Below are 24,142 nucleotides of genomic sequence, written 5' to 3' on the forward strand. Positions count from 1 at the left end.
TGGCCTGGGGGCAACCTTTAGCCCTCCGGCCTACCTGGGTACCGCCTGAACACAGAGGGCTCTGCCACAGAGCTGCTGGGGGGACGACACAGGGGGTTCCCTCTCTCCCCCGGCCAACGCCCGCCTCGTCCTGCGGCCTGCCAGGGCCGCGCTGCCTCTCCCTCCGGCTGCGCCTCCTGCTCCCGGCCCGGCCGCGGCCCCACGCGGTTCCCATAGCAACAGCGGCCCCGCCGGCGACAAGAGCAGGGGAAGGGCAGGGCCGCGCATGCGCCGAGCGCGGGACGTCACCGCCCGAGGGGCGGGGCTGGCGGCCTTCCCCTCAGCCCGGCCGCCAGGACAGTTGCCCTCAGCCGCCCCGGAGGCGCCACCAGGCCGCGGGGCCCGTAGCAAGCCCGGTCCCTCGGGGATCCGGCTGTGCCCGGGAGGGAAGCGGCTCCTCAGCCCGCCCCGGGGTGGGCAGGAGAGTGGCAGCTGCAGGAAAAGGCCTGTGCGCGGTGGAGGGGCGGCTCCTCATGCCCAACCCCCCCCGCCAAGCTCAAGCCCGGTGAGGGAGACGTGCCAGGGCGAGCAGTCGAGGAGAGCAGGAATGTACCGGCTCGGGGTGCCCTTTCCAGTAGCGCTGCTACAAACAGAAGCTCAAATGCCTCCATCTTGGTGGGATTCAGCTCACAGATTAAGGGCCACACAGTGCCTCGATGTGAGCAGTGCCTGAGCTCCCACCATGGACCAGGTAGATCTGGTCAATACAGGCAGCAGAGCCTGCAGAGGAGCTCAGCTCCCTCTGGAGTAACACACATGCTTGGTCAATCCACCCAGGTCTCTTAGGACATCCTAAATCAATGCTAGTGCCATCCTAGCTGCATTAGGATTTTCTCCTGGCCTCCAGCTGCCACTCTGGAGAGACATGGGCGTCCTCCTGCTTGTCTGCTGTCCGTGTGGATGTCAGATACACTGTGGCATCTGAGATGCTGCCATCAGATGTGTATTTGGCCAGCTGAAATCCTCCATCCAGCTGCCAGCTGAATGCCAGTGTTGCTACCATGACTCATCCGGGGAGTTTGGCTTCTGGAGGTCCCTAGTCCAGCCCTGCTCAGAGAACAGCCCACTTTAAAGGGAGATTAGGTTGCTCTCTACCTTGTTCATTTGAGCATTGAGTATGTCTATTTTTGGAGAATCCATAACCCCTCTGGGCCTCTGTTGCAGTGTTTGACCACTCTGTGAAAAACATTCCTCACATGCAATGAGGCTTGGCCTTGCTGCTCCTTGTTTGCTGTGTCCCGCTTCTTCCCTTCCAGCCTCCAAGAAGAGCTCACCTTCTCTGTAACCCTCTGTTAGCCAGTTGAAAACAGCAGCTACAACTCCCCTGAGCTGCTCGCTGTGCACCCTATGCCTGGGACCATTTCAGTGGCTCACAAACACCCGTAGTGGGTGGCCACCTGGGAAGGCATCTGAGGTAGCAGATGTACCTCTTGCAACAGCATAGGGCTGGTTTTTTTGGAGGTGCTGAGCTACCTTCCAGTCCAAAGGCAATGGGAATGGCTTGATGCTCAGCCTCTTAAACCCGGAGCTAAACAATTTACACTTGGACCCGGTGAGAATGTCAGCCCAACACCATCTGCTTTCTAGGGCTCCAGCTCTGTGTATTGTCCACGGGAAGAAGAGGGGCTTTGCTCAAACCTGCCCAACATAGGCATTGCCAAAGCCTCTCAGTAGGGATGGATGGAGATCTGGATCACCCACCGCTGCCTCGAAGCTGAGTACAGGTGTGAATGTGTCCAAGCACGGCCACTCACCCAAGGACCAGTCCGAGAGGCGGTTCATGAACTTCAGGTCAGAAGGGAGGGTGAGGATGTAGAAGAAGTGGAAGATGTCCACAGCAATGATGGCCCCTACGTGGAGGAGGGCATGGACCCGGATATGCCTCATCTCGTCGTCTTTGCGTCTTAGCTCTTGGGTGCTCACCTGCCGGGATGGCAAACCAGGAAAGGGCTGAGCTAAGAGACAGGATGGACAGTGTGTTCCTCCATCCAGAGGAGCAGTCAAGGTCCAAATGGGGACCGAACACTCTCCTTTAGAAATCACACCATGGACTATGTGGCCCGAATCTCCATTGATTAAGGAAGACCCAAGGGACTAGCTCAGGTGAACCCATCCACAAGGAGCAGGACATGTCCCACCCACAGCATCCCTCCAACACCCCCACCTCAGTGCTGAGCACGGCAGCAACGCGCCTCCTGGAGCACCCTCCTAGCAAAGGCTGTTCCCATCACTGGCGTTTCCAGCAGAGCAGGCACATGGTGTGACACAGCAGTGACAGGTCTGGCTGTACCTAAGGGACCCTAGGTGGGGTGAAGACCGTACTGACCGAGGAGCTGGGGTTTATGCTCTTTCTGCAGGGACATGCTTAGAAAATCAACTTTGCTTAAGGGCGGCCCCTTGCACAAGTCACCCAGAGGGAGCAAATGCTCGTACTCATCACATCTACAGGGCGCCACAGCCTGTAGGGAAGGGCATCCACATGCCCAGGAGAGGCTGGGAGCAGTGCTGGAATCCCACCTGACAGCTCTGCCAGGGCTGGATGTGTATCTTTGGCCAGGGTCACTTGGGAGGAGGAGGAGGAGGAGAACTGGTGGTCTCTGGAGCTTCTGCTGCAGAGGCCTGCTGTAAATGAGAGGGAGAGCTGCTGGAGGAGCCATCCTGAATCGGTTGGGACCTGATCAATGGGGATTTTGTCTCTGCTGTGTCTTGTACAAACAGGGTCCGGGCTTTGCCTCCAGGTGTTGTCATGTCTCTGGCTGTTGTAATATAAAAAATCATCAGAGCGAGCTTTCAGGATTACACCGGGCAGACTGATGTCCTCACTTCCCCGCATCGCTGTAAAAATTGCTGCTCTATTCAAAATCCTCTTATGTTTATTACTTTCCCTTTATTCCCTGCAAGAGGTGGGAGCTCTCCCGACATAATCCGCAGGCTGCCGCACCAGCCCCATCGTCAAATCCAGATGATTCCTGAGAATTAAAGCCTTTGCCAGATTTTTTTGTGTGTGTGTGTGTCTGTTATATGCCAAGTGCTTTAAGGACACAAAGAGGCTGCTGGACTCTAAGCTGGAGGAGAAGCTGAGGGAGGACAGACTCTGGCATGGAGATGTGTGGGAGGACACGGAGCCCCCCTTTCATAGAATCATGGATCATTTAGGTTAGAAAAGATATTTAAGATCATCGAGTCCAACTGTTAACCTAGTACTGCTGAGTCGACCACTAAACCATGTCCCTAAGTGAAATACCTCCAGGGATGGTGACTCAACCACTGCTCTGGGTAGTGACAACCTTTTCTGTGAAGAAATTTTTCCTAATGTCCAATCTAAACCTCCCCTGGTGCCACCTGAGGCTGTTTCCTCTTGTCCTCATGTCTGCGTGTGGTGGCAGCACTCTGCCACCATCCCCGTGGGATCAGGGAGGTGTCCCCCACACTTGCAGCCCTACAGAAGTGAAATAATTCCCTTGATCCTAGTAAGGAAGATGCTTTTCAGCTCAAATGGGGCTGAGCAAGCCCTGGTACAGATGAGTTCCCATCACACAAGGTCTCCACCAGGATGCAGCACCAGTAGGAGCCAAAGAGACACAGATCTGCCCCCTAACTGGGTCAGACTCCATCTACCTGCCCCTGTAATTGCTGTTGGGCAATTAGGAATTCACCCCTAAAATTAGCTGCGGCTCCAGCGGTGCAGGGGGGCATCTAACCAGGAGATGGCAGTGGTGGCCAGGCCAAGACAGGACCCTTAGCTGGGGCATGGCAAAGGGGTTGTGGAGTTAATCCTTGTCCCTTTGGGGTGAGCGTTTTAAGCAGCAGAGGCGGGAATTGCTCATTAAGGGGCTAGAGACATCCAGGTTTGGGGCTGTGCAAAGGAGCCCAAAATAAAACCCCCTCCAGATCAAGCCATGTAGAAGCGGTGGGAGTTCAGGTCTTGGGGACAGGAGGAGTTCAGGTCTTGGGGACAGGAGGAGTTTAATGCCCTGATTTACAGATAACTGGCTGCAGCGTTAGGAGAAGCCAGGGCTGCACATTTCATAGGAACGACTGATGGAAACTGGGGAAGGAAGAGGAATATGGGATGAGGACAGCACCCCAGCGCACTGTAAACCCTCCAGAGGGGCTTGGACAGTGGGACTGCTGGAGCCACGCTCAGCTGGACTTCAGCCTGACAGATAAGACATGACTGGAGAGATGAAGCCTTAGGATGAAGCGTTTCTTCCAGCAGGTTGGGGAGAAAAGCCCATCAGTGGCCTGGCCATCCCTAGCACTCGTCTGCTGAGAATGGGCTGCCAGTAGACTCAGTGCACCACCAGCATCCCTTGTGGGGGACACCAGCGCTGACCTTATGATCTCTAGAGTCAAATGGGTCACCAGGGTATTTCATGAAGAGCAGAGGAAGCCCCTGGTTGCTGAAAGACAGCCTGGCACCCAATCTTACTTATTTCTAGAGAAATAACTTCAGATGAAGACACACAGACCATGCCTGGAAATTCATGCTTGTTGGGTGAACCAGCAGGATGGAAATGTGAGGCTGACCTTGCTGTCACACCCACCAGCATGCAGAGGTCCCACAGATGGGCACCACACGTCTGGCTCTCACCGTGGCCTCCCGGCACCGCGCAGTGGGGCAGCATGGAGCTGCTGGGGTGACAGCGCATGGAAACTGAGGCACCGAGCAGTGCAGGTGCCCAGCGAGCAAGGACATGAGCTGAACCCTCCCCTCCTCATCCCAGTGTGATGCTTTCACCACAGCAACGTCTTCCCCTCTGAACAGATCAGCGGCCCAAAACCCAAAAAAGAAGGTTGATGCCCCTCCACACAAAAATCACAGCATCATGGCACAGACTAGGTGACCACAAGAAGCTCTACAACCATTTGCACCTTCACTGTGGCAGAAGATGGGGTTTTGCAGGCATTAAACCCAAGCAAATACACGCAGGGAGAGGTCCTCATCCAGCCCTGCCTCAGGAGCACTCACCTGGGCATGGAACTGGTCAAACGTCATGACGGGCCCGAAGAAGAAGAATGGGAGGTAGAAGTTGTACTTGAGGAGGTCGAAGATGGAGTAGATGCCCTCTTTCCTCTCAGAGCTCTCAAGTGCAAAGCTCATGCAGCGCATGATGGTGAAGCCGCTTCCTCCGTAGAAGAGGACATCTTGAAGATCAAAAGCTCCGGTTACAAATCCGCTCTGGATGAGAAACAAATAGTTACCACCAGGAACGCGGTGTCGCTTCTGTGCTCCCTTGCTTTGTGGAGGACATCACTCCTGGGGCAGCTGGCAAAGCCTCTAATTACCCTCTGACACCAAGTGTCCCTGGAGCTCATAAGCCTTGCTGTTGGAAAAAGAAAAAAACTGGGGCTCGATTTCCCAGCTGGCTCCTGCATCCCGGAGGAGATGGGAAGTGGTGGATCCTCTTGGCCACGTCTTCACCAAGCAGCTGTGGGCCACGTAGGCTTTGGTCTGGGGTGGGAATGTCCCCCTCCCCAGGGAGTGAAGAAAAGCCAGCAGAAGCCTGATGGAGAGGGGAGGGGAACGCATATCAGGAGGTAAGCAGCAGGCAGGGAGAGGCAGCACTGTCCTTCAGAGGGACTGAATAGCTTTATAAGGTCCTTCCTGGGCTTCTCTCCACCCACCAGTGAAAGTCTTAACTGGGCAGAGAGCTAAGAGATAGGTATGGGCATCACTGAACCCATCCCAGCACCATGTTACGGATGGGGAAGCTGAGGCACGGGACAGGAACACACCTTGCCTGTCTGACAAGCTGTTGCCTAAGCAACAAGGAGGATTCAGGTGTCCTGAGCTTTGGCCCTGCATGAAGCCACCAAAACATGACATAGTCCCCATGTGATTATTCCCAAGCAGCACAAAGTCCCCTCCTTCTCAAACCCTGTGGGAGATCTGAAGTAGCCAGAAGAAGTGCCTGGGGTTTGCGGGTGCCACAGGAACCCTCCTTGGAGATAAACCCAAGGAGATGGACAAAAGTGGGCTGAAAATGAGGCAGAGATGGCCCGAGACAGCCCCTACCTGCCACGAGCTGAATGGCTCCACCTTGAAGGAGGCGAGACAGCAGAGCCCGGCCACGTAGCAGAGCCACTTCTGCTTGGCCAGCGCGACGGAGTAGAGGACAAGGCAGTGGGAGAGGATGATCATCAGGTAGACGAGCCCCATGCTGCCCAGCACGGCCGAGACCCCGTAGAGCATGTACACCACAGCCCGGTGCTGTGAGGAGAGAGCGGTCCCGACCCGTGGTCAGCGTGGTGAAAACCCCGACCCTGCTCCCGCCCATCCCAGAACATCCTTCAACCCCCCCTCCGCAGGTCCCAGGTCACCCTTGGTGCTTTCAGATCCATCCCACCACATCCCCGGCTCACCTGCGGCACCGTCATGGAGCAGATCTTGCCGAAGAGGACGTGTCCCGAGAGGGCGAAGATGATGACGTTCCTGAACGAGGTGAACCACATCACCCACTCGAAATCGGCCACGTCCTGCGGGAGCAGCACCGGGTGCCTTACTGCCCCCAGCCCTCGCACCCCTGCCCCAACACCCGTCTGGAGGGGAAACCAGACCATTTCCAAAGCCTTTTCTTCCCGTTTTCCACCCAAGGGCTCCCGAGCACCCCAGCTTGGTCATAAAACCCCAGGAGAGATGCGCAGAGGTTGCTCGTCTCGGTGCGCACAAAGCAGAGCATCCACGGTGCTGCTCAGGATATTCTCCTGACTGGTTCTTTAGGGAGAAAAATAGGAGTCACGTGGACTTTGCAAAAAATATGTCAGCAGCAGAAAAACCAGCTCTGCTTCTCCAGCGGTCAGCACCGACCGTGTCACCGGTAACTAGAAAAGACCGAGTCCTTCCTCCGCTTACCATCTTCCTGCCGAAGTAGTGCCAGCCCGGCTTTATGCCGTCCCGAAAAGCTTTTCTGTTCATGCTGTCTGCAAAAGAACCAGAGTTATGGGGAAAGAAACAGCTCTGGGAAACGGGGCCTGGGTTTTGGCAAAGCAGGGAGCCTTCCTCACCGCGATGATGAGCCATCAGGGCTCAAACAACCCATCCCCAAAGCTCCTAATTCCCGTAGATAACCACAGGAGTCAGGAACCTCGATTTCTGCAAGAATTTCCAGCAAAGCCTTTTCGCAGTGCCCATCCCAGGGACCCTCAGCTGATCCCATGAAATTTTCTGGGTTTTTTGGGCTTCCAGATGAAGCATTGGGGAAGCAGCCCTGTGTAGGCAGGGTGGTTGCCTGGAGAGCTGTGACGTGCCACAGCCTCTTGCCCTGAGCCACAGAAATGGGGACAAGGGGGCAACCGGGCAAAAAGGCCAAAAACTCTCTTGGAGCCTTGCAAAGGATTCCCAAGTCGTTCTCTGCCAAAATTAAATCCGGGGATCTGCTGTTGGTATCGACAGCTGTAAAAGCAGCCGCCTGACATCCATCCTCCCTCCCAGGGCCCCCTCCGGGGGGGGATGAGGTGGGGAGCGTTACCTCTGGAAGCTTCAAAGATCCCGCTGCCGCTGTACACCACAGCGCACGTCACGGTGAGAGCATAAAACCCCAGTTCGTAGCTGGGGAGCATCGTTTTAACCCCCATGGTGGCAGGTCAGCGCCCCGGCTGGTGCAGGGAATCCAGACCTGGGAAAGAGAAGGAGGAGAGGAAAGTAAACCAGGGGTGGGAGCTCACCTGCCCCTCCAACACCCTAAATTGCTGCTGGTCCTCAGCAGCTCTGCTTTGTGGGCTTCCTTGAAGGCCGGGAGCTGAAGAGATGGAGAAGACGGTAACACCTGGGACACAACTCAGGTGTGAGGAAAGAGGTTGCTGCTGAACCCTGCTGCAAAACCCACCCAGGAGCCAGGATCTGGGGGCAGCTCAAGCAGGAGATCCTGATAAAAAGGCTCTTCCCAGCAAGTTGCATCCGTCCCAATGTTCAGAGATGCTCCGGGATGCCAGCTCCCCAGGATGGGATTCCTCCAGCGTGCCTCTGATGTCCCCTCTTAATTGGATCCTTGGAAGGGCTCCGGGATAGAGCACAAAGATGCCCGTGCTGGAGGGGATGGGATGGGATGGGATGCCCCTATTCCCCTGCCGTGGGCTGCTGCTCGCCTTCTCCTGGGATTTTGCCCAACCTTGAGCTCTTGAGGGGGCTCCTAAAGCACCGTGGTCCCAAAGTGCTCCCACCCCCGAGCCTTAGGGCGGGCGAGCCCCCCCCGCCCGGCATCAGCGGAGCTCGGAGGATGCCGACGCTCAGCCCCGCAATTAGCCCTGGGCTAATGACTCCCGTTAAGGCTAATTAACGCCGGCGCGACGTGCCTTTCAGCCCGCCCCGAGCTCTGCAGCCTGTCCGGCAGCTGCTAAAAACGCAATTCGGGGTTGGAGCAGGGTGAGCGGGGGGGGGTGGGGGGGCAGAGCATCCTCCTCCGGCACCGCCACCCACTCGTGAGCATCCCCCGCGGGTGGGAGGGGGGACCCTGCGAGCGGCGCGGGGCGCTTCGAAGGGATTAAAGAGCGAAACTCTTGCTTTTAGGCAGCAGAAAAAGGCAAGCCGGTCACCCTCTGCTTTCCCATCCGCATCGCAAAGCTTTTATTTTTTTTTTTCTAATTTAAATTATTTTTTAATTTTTTCTTTTTTGTTGTTGAGATTTTTAAAGGGGGGCGGGTGTCGCTGGTAGGGATGCGGGGTGACCCCATTTTATCCCTAGCACTAGGAAAAAAAAAAACACGCTTTTCCCTGTGGGAAGGGCCAGCCCTGGGCTGGACTCAGCCCCCGGGAGGTGGGGGGGGTGGGGGTCGCCCTGCGGCCGCTTCCCTCCCCCCCCCCCCCCCCCCCCCCCCCCCCTCCGTGCGGGGCCGCTGCGGGCGGGCGCACTGCCACCTCCCTGCGGTCCCCCTGCGGCGGGAGGGCACCCACGGAGGTGGCTTTCAAGAGGTGTTTCTTTTTGTTCTCCCTCCTTTCCACGCTTTTCAAGGCTTTTTTTTTTTTTTTTCCTTTTTTTTTTTGTGGGGAGGGGGCATCCCGCAAATGGGGCGTGTGTGGGGGGGGGTGTTTAATGGTCCGCGGTCGCCTGCGGTGGGCGAGGGGTGCTGGCAGGGGGGACCCTTCGGACAATTTTAACTCCTGATCGCTCCGGGGTTGCAGTGTCAGGTGCAGGGGAGGGGTTCCCCAGCGCAGCCCCCCCCCAAAAAGCTCTGAGCAGCCGCGGGGCAGCACCATCCTCATCCTCACCCCCCACTCCCCAGTCCCCTCCACCGCCCCCGGCCAGGCGCTGGGAGCGGGCAGAGGTGACCAAAACCCCCTGGAACTGCGGGAACAGCGTGTCCCCAACCCCAGTGTGACCCCCACACCCCACACCCCCCCCCCCCAGCTACTGACCTTGAGCCCCGGGGCCGCGGGTGGAGGTGGGCGAGGGTGCGGGGATCCAGCGTCCGGCACAGCGATGGGGGGGCTGGGGGGGGGAGGGGGGGGGGGGGAGCGGCGGGGACCGATGGAGGATTTGGGGGGGGCTGTTTGTCCTACAGCATCCCTCAGCCTGGCTTTGGGGGGCCGGGTTGCGGGGTGGGGGGGGAAGGCTGAAGGAGGGGTGCCGTCCCCCTCGCTTTGCCCCTGGAGGAAGTTTGGCCGGGAGTGGAGCGGAGCAGGCGGGAGGTATTTTTATTTTAGAGCAGCACTGCAGAGGGGGGCTGGTTCAGGAGCTGTCTGTCACGGCAGCTGCTTGGAGAAGACCTGTGCTGGCTGCCAAAGCTCACCCCGGGCCAGGGAGCACGGCCCAGGGCTGGCCACAGGAGCCCCGGGCCACGGTAGCCCCTCCACGAAGGGACAAGCTCCCTCCCAAGGGGTGTCTCTCGGTGTCACCACTTTGAGCCTGGCAAAGGAGCAGGTAGCCCCCCCGTCGCTGTGAGCAAGAGGGGAGGCAGCTATCACCTCGTGGGGCTGGGGAAACTGAGGCATGAAGCCAGGAGGTGCAATTCCTCCCCTGGTTCGGGCAGTGTTTAAATCGGCGCAGGGCTGGGAGGTCGCAACATCTCTGCAAACCATCTCGGGGGTTGTCTTGCATCCACAACCAAACCAGGGGTTAGGAAGGGGCTGGGATGGGTTGTGGCCTCTGTTATTTCAGGATGGACAAACGCAAGTTGGCCAAGAACGAGTCAACCCAGCGTCAGGTCCGTCCCCGTGTCCTGCACAAAGCTCTTTCTACCAAACCCCTACGAGATTTGGGGCGAGCTCACGCTGGGGCTGATGTCCCTGAGTATCTCCTGGGCTGTCTGTGGGGTTGGGGGAGAGAAACAAGGCAGATGACCCTGGATTTTAGAAACATTTCCATGGGTTCTCTGCTTTGGGGTGAGAGAAGTCGTGTTTTGGGGCTCCAGGGGGAGGATCTCCAGAATGGGAGCCCCTTGGGCCAGCCCAGCTTTGCTGGCGCATTGCCCACCAACGAAAAGGCTACCAGCGTTTTTCACTCGATGTGCAGAGAGAGAAGCTCTCCGTAGAAAGCCTCGGCGATGGCTGTACGGCCACCACCTTCAGCACCTAACGAGCCACTTTAATTTGCAGCAGCCGGGGCAGGATTTGGCTGCCTGCCCCTCGGATGCCCCGGAGCTCCAGCCTTCCTCCTCCTGCCGCAGCTCCGTCCCTACCCAGGGACTTTGGCTCTTCAGACCTCGGCCTAATTGACTGTGTGCTTCGAGGCGGAGTAATTAAGAGGTTGGTGCAGATAAGCGCAGCGAGACACGACTGTGCCCTTGTGGAGGGCAGGGGATTATGGCCACCGGCCAAGGAGCCTCGGCAGGAGGGAAAATCGTGTCCGTCCCCCCCACCAGCGGGTGCAGACGGACGGACGTCGGCTCGCCGCGATGGAAGGCAACGAGCAAAGGGGCACCGAGGGACCGACAGGTCCCTGTCACCTTCCCTGCCTCCCAAACCCACTCACCCCCCACGCAGAAACCAAAACCAGCCCCGAAATCCTTCTCGCCGAGTGCTGGAAGCACAATGGGCCCCGTTGTGTAGCCACGGGGCTGGAGGCGGTGGGGATCTCGTTTTTGGGGACACGCGGGACGCCAAGGGGGGCTCCAGGGAGCGGGTCCCGGAGGGCAGGAGGATCACGGCCCCATCGTGCTGCTCCTGCTGGGCACTGGTATCCAGAGAGTTATGGGCTGATGCTGAATTTTTCTTTTCCATTTTTCCTTTTAATCCTGAGTAATTTGTTATCTTGCTGGATTGAAAGTGCAACGTAGGTGGAGGGCTGGGCGGCGGTTTTTCATGAGGCTCTGGGAACTGCGGTGATAAAAATCATTTAGCTTTAATTTATAGATATTATAAAAATAAATTAGAATAAACCCCCCCCCCCCCCGCTCTTCATTTCTAATATAAGAAGATTTATTTTTAATGTGACCAGCGCGCCTTCCGCTGCACAGGGGACGCCTCCGTGTTTTATTGCCCCCGTGCCGCTGCTTTACGACGAAGGGCTGTTTATGGCTGCGAGCTGGTTTTAAAGGTAGTTGTTTGGTTTTTTTTTTCCCCAAACCTTTGGTGGGTTGCTGGAAGTTGTGGCAGAGGAGCTGAGGCCAGGCCCCTCTTTGGTGTCTGAGAAAGGGAGCAGGGAAGGTGGCGGGGTTCGAGGAAAGGCGCTTGGCTCCGTCCCAGCAAGGCACGGCACGCCTTGGCGATGGGGACGCCAAAGGAGCCTCCTGCTGGCTGCTTGCTCCTGCCCTGGGCTGATGGAGCTGGGAGGAACTGGAAGGCGAGAGGGTTATAATAACCCACACGGGGTGTTTTGTGCTGCCTTAGGTTGCCCCATCGGGTTCCCCATGTTGGGAACACGCCAACCCCACCAGGACCTCGGCAGGCCCCTCCCTGCTAGCAGGGCAGCTCAGGAGAGGTGGATGTGTGCCCCATCCATCCATCCATCCATCCATGATCACCCCCAGAAGGGCTCTGCCTGTCCCCCATGGCACACGCCAACCCCATCAAACATCCCAGGACCTCCTGCCACCACCCTGGAGGAAAAAGAAAAAACCTCTGAAGAAGGCTCCCACCACCTGGCGGGGACAACCCAGCTGCCAACTGCCTTCAGCTCCTCTCCTCACGATCCCCTCCCGCTCTCGAAAGCAAAAATGCCCCAATTAGGTCAACGCCGCCGCGGGAGGACCCCGCTCCTCCTCTCGCCGTGCCCCGCAGAGAACTCTTCTGGCTCATGAGCTGCTCCAAAGCCCAGGACGTCACCCCCTGCCTGCGGATGGGTTTCGGAGCTGTAAGGGGAGACGCGTGGGGATCGAGGTGGCATTTGTCGAGCGAGGCCGCCCTGTCCCGCGGGGGCTCGGAGGGGAGAGGATGAAGGGAGAAACCCAACACTCCTCTGGGCTCAGTCGTGGCTTAATTTAGAGCACGGGGGGGGGGGGGGGGAGGCGCTCTCGCTGGGGTGTTTTTCCATTTAAAGCCGAACCTCGTCGCTTTTGTCAAGCACGGGGCGAGGGCCCTGCGGCTTGCAGGGCAGAAGCAGCTGCTGGGCTGCGGCTGCCGGAGGGGTTGGCAAAGCAATTTCCAAGCGAGTTGCCCTTTGCCACCAGCTTTTCCCCCCGTTTCGGCCTGCAATCTGTCTCCTCCTCGCACCTCCGTCGCGCTTTGGAGCCTCGGGGAGGGCGCGAGCCACCCGCAGCCCCAATCTACTGATACGGGAAAGCAGAAAATATCTGAAAATAGTCTTTTTGAAATACGTGATACGCTTTAGTCTCTGCAATGTTAGCTCGCTAGCCTTGTCTTTGGTAAACAAGAGTGTAACCCCCTGCCCCTTGGCAGGGCTTCAGTAGGGTCTTGATCCCTCCAAGGCCTGCTTCATTGTGCTCCAGTAGGGTCTTGATCCCTCCAAGGCCGGCTTCAGTGTTTTAGGTGAGATGGGGACGGGGGAGGAATTGTCTTTGTGCCACAGACCGTGACCACGGAGGGGGATGTCGCCTTGAGCTGTGGTCGCGGGGGGAGACCCTGCCCAGCTGCCCCTGAACCGCCCACTCTGGAGGATGGGTTCAATGGGACAATCGTGATGAAGACCATCGAAGAACTCTTACTCCCTCCCCGAGACCACCAAAAGACCCCCGAAGGGGAAGACTGCGCCTGCGCGAGGGGGAAGAGATCTAATTGACATCCGAAGCGGGACAGAGTGATAAATATGGAAATACGTCAGTTTTGTTGCTTTAAATAGGAGGCAACGCCCGCGGCTCGGGGTGCAGCATCCTTAGGGCACCGGACCCTCGCTGCACCCAGCGCTGCAGGGCTGTAATAACCAGACCTGCTCCACAATCCACTGGGATGGCGGAATTCTTGCGCAGATCACTACGGCTCCAAACGGGAGCCGTTACGGTGGGATGGGCTGTGACCTGCTGGCTGGTCCTGGGCCACTCGGCCGAGCGGAGCCCAGGGCAGGGAGAGCTCGCCCGTGGCGGCACCGTCTATATTTAACCGCACTAATGCAACTTAATTCACGGCCCGGCCCGCCTGGAAAGCCGCGCTCCTGCCGCGCCGGCTCTTCGCAAGGAAAACGATGACGATTCATCAAAGGTCGTTTATTCCCCGCGGGTCAGCTGTAGTTTTTAAAAATGGGATGCATCCGTCAGGCACTTTATGGCTGCTTTGTGGAAGGGCTCTGCCCAGCTCCAGGGCAGGAGACAACCTTTGGCTCAGCCCAAGTGTTGGGAGGACTCATATTCGGACCGTACATTAGCTAAAACCCGTCCAATTCCACACAAGGAGTGTCCGTAGCCTCAAATACTTGCAGCAAAATTCACCTGATGCTGTTCCTCACAGCTTAACTGCAGCCACCAGGCTGTGCCAGCGGTGCCGAGCGTTGTCACCACTAACCTGTCGCCACCAGTAGCTGCAATGAGAGGCTGGAAAAACTCAGAGCTTATCAAAACGTGGCCTGGGATGTGACTTTACAGCGGATGAAGGCTGTCCCAGTGAGGAAGCGCTGGGGGCTCACGCCGCTTTTATCTAGCAGAGGAAGGCGTAACGATGACTGGCTGCAAACTGCAGCCAGAGAAATTCAAGTGAGAAAGCAAAGCACGGGATTTTTTTTTCCACAAGGACAACCTTCCAAGGAAAACAGGGGGTTGTGGAGGTTTCAGACCAAGCCCAGTTACATCCCTGAAAGAAATGGTGTAGCTCAAACAGCACAAGCGTGCTGGAGAGATTCAGCTGGCTGAGGACCAGTGGTATGCGTTTGTGCAGGCAGGGAGAAAAGTATTTTCACTGATTTTCTTCTCTGAGTGATGGGCTGGGGGACGTGGGGCTGCTGCAGCCAGCTGAACTGGGGCTGCCGCTTCCAAAATCTGTCAGGGTTTCTTAACATTCAGCAACCAAACGACACGCACTGCAAGAAAATCGGTCTCATACCTCGGAAACGGGGAAGCAGTTGCTGCAAGAGTCAGCATTCGAATTCAGCATGTGGAGGAGGGTCACTCTGTGGAAGCGCAGAGGGAATTTATTTCAAAACTAAGGTGAAAACTGAGAAGACCTGGACAATCTGGGCCGTGTTCAGACCCCTCCACTGCTCTGTGACGGGAGAGAGGTTGCACATTCCCATGAGAAGCAGTTACTTACAGGCACGGGCTCTCCAAATGAACTGTTTTACAGTGCCTTTAGTTCCTTCTTTGTCCAGGCGTGTGGCGGTGCTGTGTGTTTGTGCAGAAAAAAAAACTAGAGAAAACGCTTCTGTGCGACCCCAGACAAGCGTATGTTTAAAGAAATGAGGGTTGCAGCACTTGAGAAGAGGTTTGCACCGTGTGCTAGCGAGCCATATGCTAACACCTAGCACTCCCAGGTCCTTATCTGCCTTTCCTGCCTTGATTCACAGCCACCCCAGGAAGAATTTTGCTGGGGAGTGGCAGGAACTTCACTGCTTCGTCACAGAACAGGAGGCAAACGCTGGGCATGCATTAGAAAGGACAGAGAGGCAGATTGCCTCTCCTGCACTCCTGTGAAAACATTATTGATTCACACCGCTGCGCAGGCGAAACCAGAATCTCCAGCTCCAAGCTACCAGCCTGAATTTAGCAGGCACGGCATAGCAAAAGCTCCCCACCTCTGCCACAGCTCAGGCAGCTTTTCGACTCGCGAATGCAGGTCCTTCAAATACCTGATTTCGTTGGTCTGCTCGCCCTAGCCCACGCTACGTGATCATCAGGACGGAGCTGAACAGAGACGAGCCGCAGCTCACCTGAGTGAGACTCTGTCGGTCTCTCGCTCGAGGATTTACGATTCCTCGAGGTCACCGGGAGGACTGCAGGTTCAAGATGCCTTTTCCTGGGATGCTACCGGCAGGGTGAGCCGGAGGAATAGGGCAATGGACCCTTTTGGTCCCGGGAGAAACACCTGGTGGCTTTGCTGAGCTCCAGGCCAGCGCTGGGGAAGCAGAGCAGGGCTGTTAAGCACAGGGAGGGTTAACCCGCAGGTGCTGAGTTTATCCTCGGCTCCGTGACCTCCTCCATCAGATTCCATGAACTGTTTGAAGAGAGACTTAAGCAGGGAAAAAAGCCAGGGACGACACCACCCTCACCGCCTCTGGAGCGACTCCTGCTCTCTTTTTCCACCCTGCCTTGGTGGAGTCAGGACGCAGTCGCCGTTCTGGGGAAGGGAGCAGCTGGGGTTAAAGTCTGACCCACTCCACGCTCACAAAAAGAGGCTGACAGAGCAAAGCAGGAAAAGAAAAGCTTTCAAGCCGTTCCACCGAGGATCCATTTGCTTGTCATCCCCAAGGCTAGCCCTCCGCTGGCAGGCTGCATGTTAACGCCTCATTAGCTTGCTCTTGGGGTTCTCCCCGTGCTGCAAGAGAAAAGGACGGAGAGGCAAGGGCTTCCAGCACCTCCAAAAGTCCCTCCGCTACTGCGTGGAGGACCTGCCTGCGTTCTGTTAGCGGTTCTTCCTAGCGAGAACAAGACCTGCCTGACGGATGAATGCAAAAATAGGGAGTTCATAACCCGGATGGCAAGTTGTCGTACGGAAGGAGCTGGATTTAAGGGAGGTCTGACTGATGGCAGAGGTAATCTGCACAGGTTTCAGTGGAAACTCCACTGAGTTTCAGAAAACTCTGCTGCCAGTATGGTCAAGCAAAGAAGCAGGTTGGAATGGTGAGTGGAGGCCCCCCCGAAGTTCCCTTGTGGTATTCACAGGCCAGGCTAACCCACTCCCTCGGCACTTAAGCCCTGCAGAGAGCTGAGACAGGCAGGTGTCAGCGTGCTGATAAAAACCAGCATTCAGTTTGCTCCTGGCCTGACTTTGGAAGGGAGCTGGCATAACTTTGGTTTAGCGAATGCCTTTAGGCGCTGATAAAGGCAGCAGCATATTCAATATTGAGCCCTCTCGAGGGAAATTCTGTTGAAACTACGCGGGGGGAGTCTTGCCCCCACCCCCCCCCAAAAATCACACTGCGGAATTGCAGCTTCCGAAACCTGCGGCATGTGCAGCCTGGGAGCCAGCTGCTCGCTGGCTCTTAACAGGCAAAGCTTGCTGACACACAGAACCTTCCCTCTTTCTGTGTTTCCTCTCCATTTCTCATCCTCGCCTGCGGACGCTAAAGAAATGACACGATCCGAGGCTGCAAAACTACACTGCCACTGCATTTCAAACCACGGGCACGATGCCGGAGCTCTCTGTCCCTGCTTTGCAGCCCAAAGGACTCTGAATCTCTTGTTTAACTCTTCTGCTGTTTCTGCTGCCGAATGGCCTGTAGAAAGATGTCCTTCACTTGGTCCATTGTGTCTTGAAACAGTTTAAAGTCTTCCTCTTTCTTTCTCCCAGCAGCCTCCAAAGCATCCTTCAGAGCTTCGTTCTCAGCCAGCTGGATCACAAGCCTACGAGGAAACAAAAGGGAAACTTTCATGTGAGCTGCGGAGCTTCAAAGCAAATTAGAACAGTGCTTCAGCTCTGGGGGAGAAAACAGAGAAACACATGCTCTCTGCTCGTTTTATGACAGGCATGAGAAAGAGCAGACTTAACGCTTGGTCCTTCTCTCTTTGAGACAGGGTATTAGATGACCAAGATACTTTTCAGATCTGTTTTGTTAAAGATTGTCATTTTATTTTCACTAACAAGCTTGCAATCGACGCACAAGGAAAGAAAAGGGAAAAAAAAAAAGGCGTCGTCCTTGCACGTGTTTTGTGTTGCTTAATACTTGCATTAGCTTAACTCTTCTGGATATCGGTATAATTACGAGGAAATTTGTGTAAGGACAACCTAGACAAACTCAAACCAGAGGATCTGCCGTTTCTACAGAGTTTGCTAGGTTTTCTCTTCTGAGGAGCGGGTGCAGGTAGTGCCACTGCTGGAAGGACAGCCATGAATTGTAGCTATTGTAGGTAACCCAGCACGGAAAGAGGGAAACCGTACCTTGTGCTCAGCTCCTCTACCTACGATTCCAGAGGCAACTTGGAGTGCTGGGCTGCAGAGGGCTCCTTCCTGCCACCCACAGTCAAGGGGAGCCTGGAGTGACTCGCAGACGGGCCTGTCGATTTAATCACGACATGGAGTTTTAGGAAAACATTTTCACGGGTAGCGCACTGAGTAAATATCAGGAAACGGTGAATCAGTGCTAAGGAATCTGTTAAGTTCTATGTATATCCATGAAGATACCGCAAATGTATAGGACAGGCTTTTATTTTAATCTCCTTTCAGCAAAACGCAAACACGATGAGTTTGCACTGCAGGGCTAAACGCAGGAATGTGTGTGCCTACCTGTTTAGAGCAGAAAAAAATCCAAAATATTTAAGTGGCGAAAAAAAATGGATGAGAGAAACAGTTGAAAAGGATTATTTTAATGTTTATCTTGTCGTTGTGTTGCCTCCCGAATGCCCGTGATAACGTTTGCGTGTGGCACACGCTTCTGTTTTGACCCCCAGCACAAACACTGCCCAGGGTAAGTGCAGGAAAGCACTTCAACGTGTACTTCAACCTAAGGTTCTGATTCAGGAATGCTCCCCTCATTTCAAAGGGACACGGGACCTTTTTTCAGGGTTATAGGGAAAATACGATTCGAATTTACTGCTGGGATGGGAGGAGCAAAAACCCTGGGGTCGGCCAGTGAACGCCTGCAAGGGAAGAAGGCTCAGAGGAGACAGGCAAGGACGATGGGCTCAGGAAGCTCAGAAAAGAAGGTAGAGAGTGACCACAGCCATTGTAGAGGATGCTGAACTCCCCCAACCAACAGCAAGGGGGCCGGAGGGTGGTCTTTGCTGCAGACAAAGGGCTGATCAGTCGAGTAAATGGGAATGGGCTTCCCTAAAACGACCAACAGAGCCTTGAGCCAGCCAGACCAACGCGAGGGAAGCGTGCACGTGGTTCAGCCCAACAGAGAGCATAAAAATCAACCCACCAGCAACATGAACTTGGAAGAAAACTGGTTTGACCTGGCTTCAACCCATGTATTCCTTTCCGGCAACTGGGGACACCCCGTGTCACGATGGTGAGCATCCAGGCTGGTCATGGGAGTCGTATTTACCTTGTGATTCAAGTGCATATCACAACTGCTGTATCGTACTCTTGTGATTGCACTACACTGCTGTATCACTTTTCCAAACTAAGATCCCACATCAAATACCTTCCAAGGAATAAATTCGCTATTAAAACGCTAAATCCTCCTCGTGTGGAATACCTAAAAGAACCGGGTCAGAAAGTATTGGACTTGGACAGAAACACGCGAGAAGAAAAGGCTCTGTTGATCGCTTTTGATCTCGAGGTGGTGTTTTACAGGACTGAGGAAAACCTGCCGTTACTTACCTATTCTCTTCTGGGATTATTCTTTGCTAATTAGAAATTTGGGTAAGACAGAAAAAAACCCCTGAAAAGCATGAATAATTTGAAAACACAACTGGGTTGTTTCTAGCTACTCAGCTTCATTATCTGCTTCCCTTGAATTGAAGAGACTAGAAGCATTAGATTAGCAATTAGATCAGCTCTCTCCAATTTTGCCCTTTCAGAAAGAAAAGAAAATATTATGTTAATTAGCGGGTTCTCTAGTCTCTATTTCATATTCGATCTTTTCATTCCTTCTTATTTCCTCAACTATCTGGCACGAAGGCATTTAGATAACCTACATGCTCTGCTGAAGAGGTGCATTCCAGACTTGGAGACTCATTTCTTGAGCAAACTCCAGAGACTTTTGGCACCTCACAAAGGGCTGAGCTCTCTTCAAAGAAGGGCGGTGAAATAGATTTTTACCTACTCATCTTACAAACTTAGAGAGGATTTCTTCTCCTTACTCTTACTGCCAATCCTTTTCAACCTTTGCTTTTAGCCCTTCAGCAGACAAGACTAATGAACTAAATATTGAGTAGGAAGGAACCTGTCAGCTGGTAAGAACAGCCTGCTGCCTCCAGCTACGAAATGCCAGTCTCCCAGAGGTGAGTTATCAAACGGTTGCTGCAGCACAACAACGTGACCAAAACAGCTCAGGCTCTGGAGGGTTCAGCGCTGTTACCTCTCGGAGGCTGCGAGGGAAATCTAAGCGGAGTGCATGTATGAGAACAGACCAATACATCAACGCTTTGCGCTGCCAGGTGGTATAAAAGTCTGAGCTCTCAAAAATTCAGTGAAATTCTCCTCTAGAAGACAGCACCAACATGCTCCCACCACACTGCTGAAGGCATGGGGTGAGTAAAAAGTGAACCACTGGGAGCTGCGTTCCCACCACTCTCGTCTGGCTACTGCCTGTCCCTGCACACACCTGGATTTCTTCCTCTGGGCACCTGCAGAACCGTATCAGGGCTCCAAAGCCTCTCACCTCCAAACCCTCCCGGGAATCACAAAGGGCATCCCACAAGGTGAGGCCCAAGCTCTCTTATCAAGGTGAATGTCCTCTATCCTAAAGGCCAAAGGCTGCAGCACTTGGTTTCTCAGCACCAGGTTTCTCTTAGGATCTAAGTTTTTCTGCACTACCTCCTCTGCTGTCAGGCTCTTGGTTAATACAGGTAAGACAGCTCTAAAAAATCAGTGCTCGCAGAAAAACTCCTCTGAATCCTGTTCCTGTACACCTAATGCTCTCGACACGCTGGATGGGTGCATGGCAGCACTTCCCTGGAGGTCCTGAACGCCGGGTGGATGTTACACTGGAGACCCCAGCTCTCCTGAACGAATTGGGATCATAGTGAGTGACAACCTGGGATCACTGGCATCACGGTCCTGCTCCGGAGAGAACTTACTGTCAAACATGCACGTAACTGAGGGCACTAGGGTGGGAGAGGCAAAGAAATGCAGTGCAGTTAGAGCCTGACCCACGCCTGAGGAGAAATGAGACACCAGTGGAGGAGGAGGAGGAGGAGAGGACTGCTCCTAGTGCTCAGTACAGGTCAGCTCTAAGGTGACGAGGCAGCATGAGCACACACTGCAGTGCTGCATGGAGTCACGAGGGAGAGCCGTGCCACGCATCTGCTGAGCTGCAGCGCAGTCCCCTACGGCCCAAGAGGACGCATTTCAGCGTGGGGCAGGGCAAGAGCCTGTACAAGGGTCTCTGACGAGGCTCGTGACCTCTCTCATCACCGTAACTCAGCCTGACGGCATCCTAGTATTTGCCAAATTGAAATTCCTCTTCCTACTGTTCACACCCTGGCATTTAAAGTCTTCATGACATATAAAAAGGGAAAGCCCTGGAAAAGTTTCCTTAAGAATATGTGCCATTTTATTGGATTAGATGTTTTACAGAATCAGAGTCCTTAAGCAATAAAAGGATCTGATCAGGGAAATAAAAATTTAACATCCACCATGAATTCTTCTCCTTTAACTATGCTAGTGAGGCTTTCATATTTATAGCGAGAGATTATCCCGTTCATGGGATAATAAATTACACCAGATCTAATTACTTCATCACCAGCAATAGTTTTTCATCGACACTGACAGGCCTTAAATTGGGATGCGTCCTTTTAATTCTGCTCTTAACCTTCAGATGAATCTCTCGGGCAGAAGTGCACAGGGAACACAGCAGTGGGCACGGCGGCAACACAGAGCAGTGTCAAGTTTGCTCTGTAGACTGTGATCCCGTGGAAGAAAACACGTTGCAAAAGTCCTGCTCCTACTTAAATCTGTGACAAAATCCTCTTCAACTAAGTGCGGCCAGGATTTCACCTCCTGGCTTGGCCCACTGGCCTGAGTCGGTCCAAATCGCGGTGTGTAAGTTCAAGCCCTTGTGTAGGTTTGACAGATAAAAGAGTCCAAATGTTGTTGCTGTCCATTAACCACGGTGGGACGGGGGACATAGGTGCAGATAAGGGCTCCACCTCACCTGCTTTGCTCCTCAGGGGGGGTTTCTGTGCGCTCCTGTTCCTCCCTGGGTCCTTTTGCAGTTTTTCAAGCTGCTGTTCCAACACGACACATCGCCGCCGCTCTTCCTGAAGCCTCTTCTCAGCTTCTAAGGCTTTGTCGCTGCCTTCCTCCACCCTGATGGGCAAAAAAAGGTGGTTCAGCTTATTTATTTCACGACTAGCAAGCATCAGTCAGTCTTGATACTCAATCCTTCAGGCTGCACAGCTCCCAACAGAGGGAAAAGGAGAATTTTCCATGCATCCACAGGCAGAAATCCCAGCACAATTGTTCCAGATGTCATCCTCCAGATTTGCCCACCAGACTTAACTAGTGAGTACAGTGAATGGAAGTTGCCCAGGTCCCTTAACACTGGCTACTCGGGTGAACTGACCACTCAGACGAGCAGGCAAGCTGCAGATTGCTGAGGAGAGATCTTTTATTACAGGAATCATAAACTGTGGGGTTTTTTTAAACACTCCGGGAAAATTTGGAAGGAAAATAGTTTATAAAACCGCTGTCTCGTATTTAGCTGTTTTGCGTCAGTTATCTGCAAGAAAGAAAAGAAACTTGACGTTGCTTTTAATAAACGTGGCCCTTAGACACTACTGTGGAAGGGAGTGAGTGGAAAAGAAACGGATGGTTCACGCTGCAGCACAGAGCAGAGGGGCAAAGTGCCTCAATTCACCCCAAAAAAACATCTTAGAAAAGCAACTACAAAAAATTTGACATGCGCCCACAGCTGCAGTCAGTGGTGCATCTCCTGGTACCAAATGATTTAAAGGAGTTTAAAGCTAGAGAGAAACCTGAATTGACTCGCTGTGTGGTATAGTGCAGAATAAAGGAATTTCCTTCTTGACCCCACGGGTGACAGCTGACTAATCCCTGAATCAAAAGGCTGGACCAGTCTTATTTCCCTCCTAGTTGGCATAGCTAAAGAAAAAATATTACGACTGTGATAAAATTATATCGCTATCTTAAAAATCTAGCTACAGGCAAGACTCTGACCTCCTGTGGCAGCAAATTACCAGACTGGTGACGTGCTATGAGAAATTGTGTTTCCCTCGGTGGTTCTGAAGTCACTAAACTTTCACTTGACCAGGTCTTCCCCCAGCATCCACAACCAGCGGAGGAAAAACGACAAGGCTAGCTGGTTTTTATTAAATCTTCTGCCAATATGAATAACAAACTAAAACGTTCCTCTGGCTCTTCCCCTTCCCCCAGCAGGGCCCGATCCTCTGAACCCTTTACGTTCTGCTCCGCAGTGACTGTGCAGCCCCGTCCTAAATCCTGGCAGCTGCTGTTCAAAACCACCACTCGTGTAACCCTTCCCAGTGCTCCTCTCTTGACTTAAGCACTACGTGCACTGCTTGAGCTTCGCTGCCCCACGCTCTGACAGGGGAAGAGGAGGAATGCACCATTTTTTTTTTTTTACACATATTCACGTTGAAATGTGACCGGGTGCTCTATTATCCTGAGGTCCTCCAAGAGTTATTGCACGCGGTCTCACGGAATTTACTTTACCTGCAGGAGCTCTTGATAAATGTGCCGTAACTGTGGAGGTGCTGAATCATCAGTCTGCGGTACGTTTTACAAGCGACTCTGCATTTCATTGACTCCACGCTCTCCATGACCCCAGGTTTGTGATGGCCCCATTTCAGCCATCACTCACACCTCCATCCTCCTCTAATTGCATAGCTCTATTACACTCACCGGACTTACAAACAGGAATAAAAGTCTCCCCGTTTGTATTTCCAGGATTTAGCCCTTAAAAGCACAGGGGATGATACCTTTACCACAGTTACCAAAAAACGTGTTTTCCTGACTGCGATGAATTGTACGGCACAAAAGCCAGACAAGCAAGGAATGGTAACTAGCGTAAAATCACGCAAGCAAATAGGGCCTGTTGTATTCAAAAGTGCACAGACAAACACATACCTTCCCACAGGCTGTAACGCAGATTTGGGAATCTAATAATATACGTACTCTAACTGCGAAAAAAAGCAGTAGCTAGAAGGTATGTAGACAGAAAAGACTTTGCTTCCTGCCCTCCTAAAACTGGCTTTTAACACCATCTTAAATTGAACTGAGTAATAGAAAAGAAAAAAAAGAAATCACTGCTATGCTTCAGTTAAACCAGAAGGAATTCATTTAAAAGAGGATACAGCGAAACTTAAAAGAGTGTGAATCTGGAACAGAAGTCAGATTGTAACTATAATTACAGTATTTACTCCTGATGAATAATATTGCTGCCTAAATCAGACCACACACATAAACACACGAATTTTAGTTTTATCTAGGTGCAGCAAGCTTGAAGACGACACTGTTTTCTCTGTCCTTTGTTCTAAAAGAATAATAATAATAAAAATGAATCATCAACTAGGCGGGGAAATTGAGCAGAAAAAATTTAAAAGCCCCTCTTGAGGGAAAAGCTCACGCTGGCAGCGTGGGGGTGCACCGTACAGCCTCTCCCACGTCCCAAGCGCTCCGTCATCGCAGCATCCCACAAAGGATCCTGGCGGAATCAGCCTCTACCTTTTCTGCAGCACAGTGACCAGCTCCAGGAGCCTGTTCCGTTCCACTTCAGCAGCCTGGCAGAGCGCCTTGTGCTCTGTGACCTGCGTCTGCAGCACCTCCAAATCCGGGCTGTCAGCGCCAGCGAGCCTAAAAGCAGCAGAAGCGTAGAGAGTTTGTTTCCCATTTCAGCAACAAAAGAAATGAAACAAAGAGGGGATTTGAAAACCCTATCAAAATACACTCGTCTGAAGACTAAGCTAGAATGCAGAGCCAGGCTCCCTACCTCCCCCCAGCACCAATCTCTACGCTGCAATAAAGGAAAGAGAAAGA

At 53.7% G+C, this 24,142-nt stretch overlaps 1 protein-coding gene and 1 pseudogene across 1 annotated transcript; both read right to left on the reverse strand.

Annotated features, from left to right (window-relative positions):
* Positions 1-346: 346 nt before the first annotated feature.
* Positions 347-7,617, reverse strand: LOC147415398 (protein-cysteine N-palmitoyltransferase HHAT-like protein). Its single transcript, XM_086467349.1, has 7 exons — positions 7,512-7,617; positions 6,896-6,963; positions 6,406-6,519; positions 6,059-6,253; positions 5,012-5,221; positions 1,794-1,962; positions 347-471 (listed from the first exon to the last, which is right to left on the reverse strand). Exons 1-7 carry the CDS (start codon positions 7,615-7,617, stop codon positions 347-349), a joined length of 987 nt encoding a protein of 328 aa, XP_086323475.1.
* Positions 7,618-10,167: 2,550 nt separating this feature from the next.
* The window catches only part of LOC147415399 (coiled-coil domain-containing protein 13-like), a 35,308-nt pseudogene continuing 21,333 nt past the window's right edge, over positions 10,168-24,142 (reverse strand).

Source organism: Leptosomus discolor, chromosome 6 (assembly GCF_034619465.1).
Source record: "Leptosomus discolor isolate bLepDis1 chromosome 6, bLepDis1.hap2, whole genome shotgun sequence".
NCBI classification, from domain to species: Eukaryota; Metazoa; Chordata; class Aves; order Leptosomiformes; family Leptosomidae; genus Leptosomus; species Leptosomus discolor.

Coding starts and splice junctions, on each gene's coding strand:
- LOC147415398 (XM_086467349.1), bottom strand. CDS start 7,617: ATGGGGGTTAAAACGATGCTCCCCAGCTACGAACTGGGGTTTTATGCT. Junction 6,964..7,511: donor GATCTTTGAAGCTTCCAGAG/GTAACGCTCCCC, acceptor GTTCTTTTGCAG/ACAGCATGAACAGAAAAGCT. Junction 6,520..6,895: donor ACTACTTCGGCAGGAAGATG/GTAAGCGGAGGA, acceptor CTGCTCCCGCAG/GACGTGGCCGATTTCGAGTG.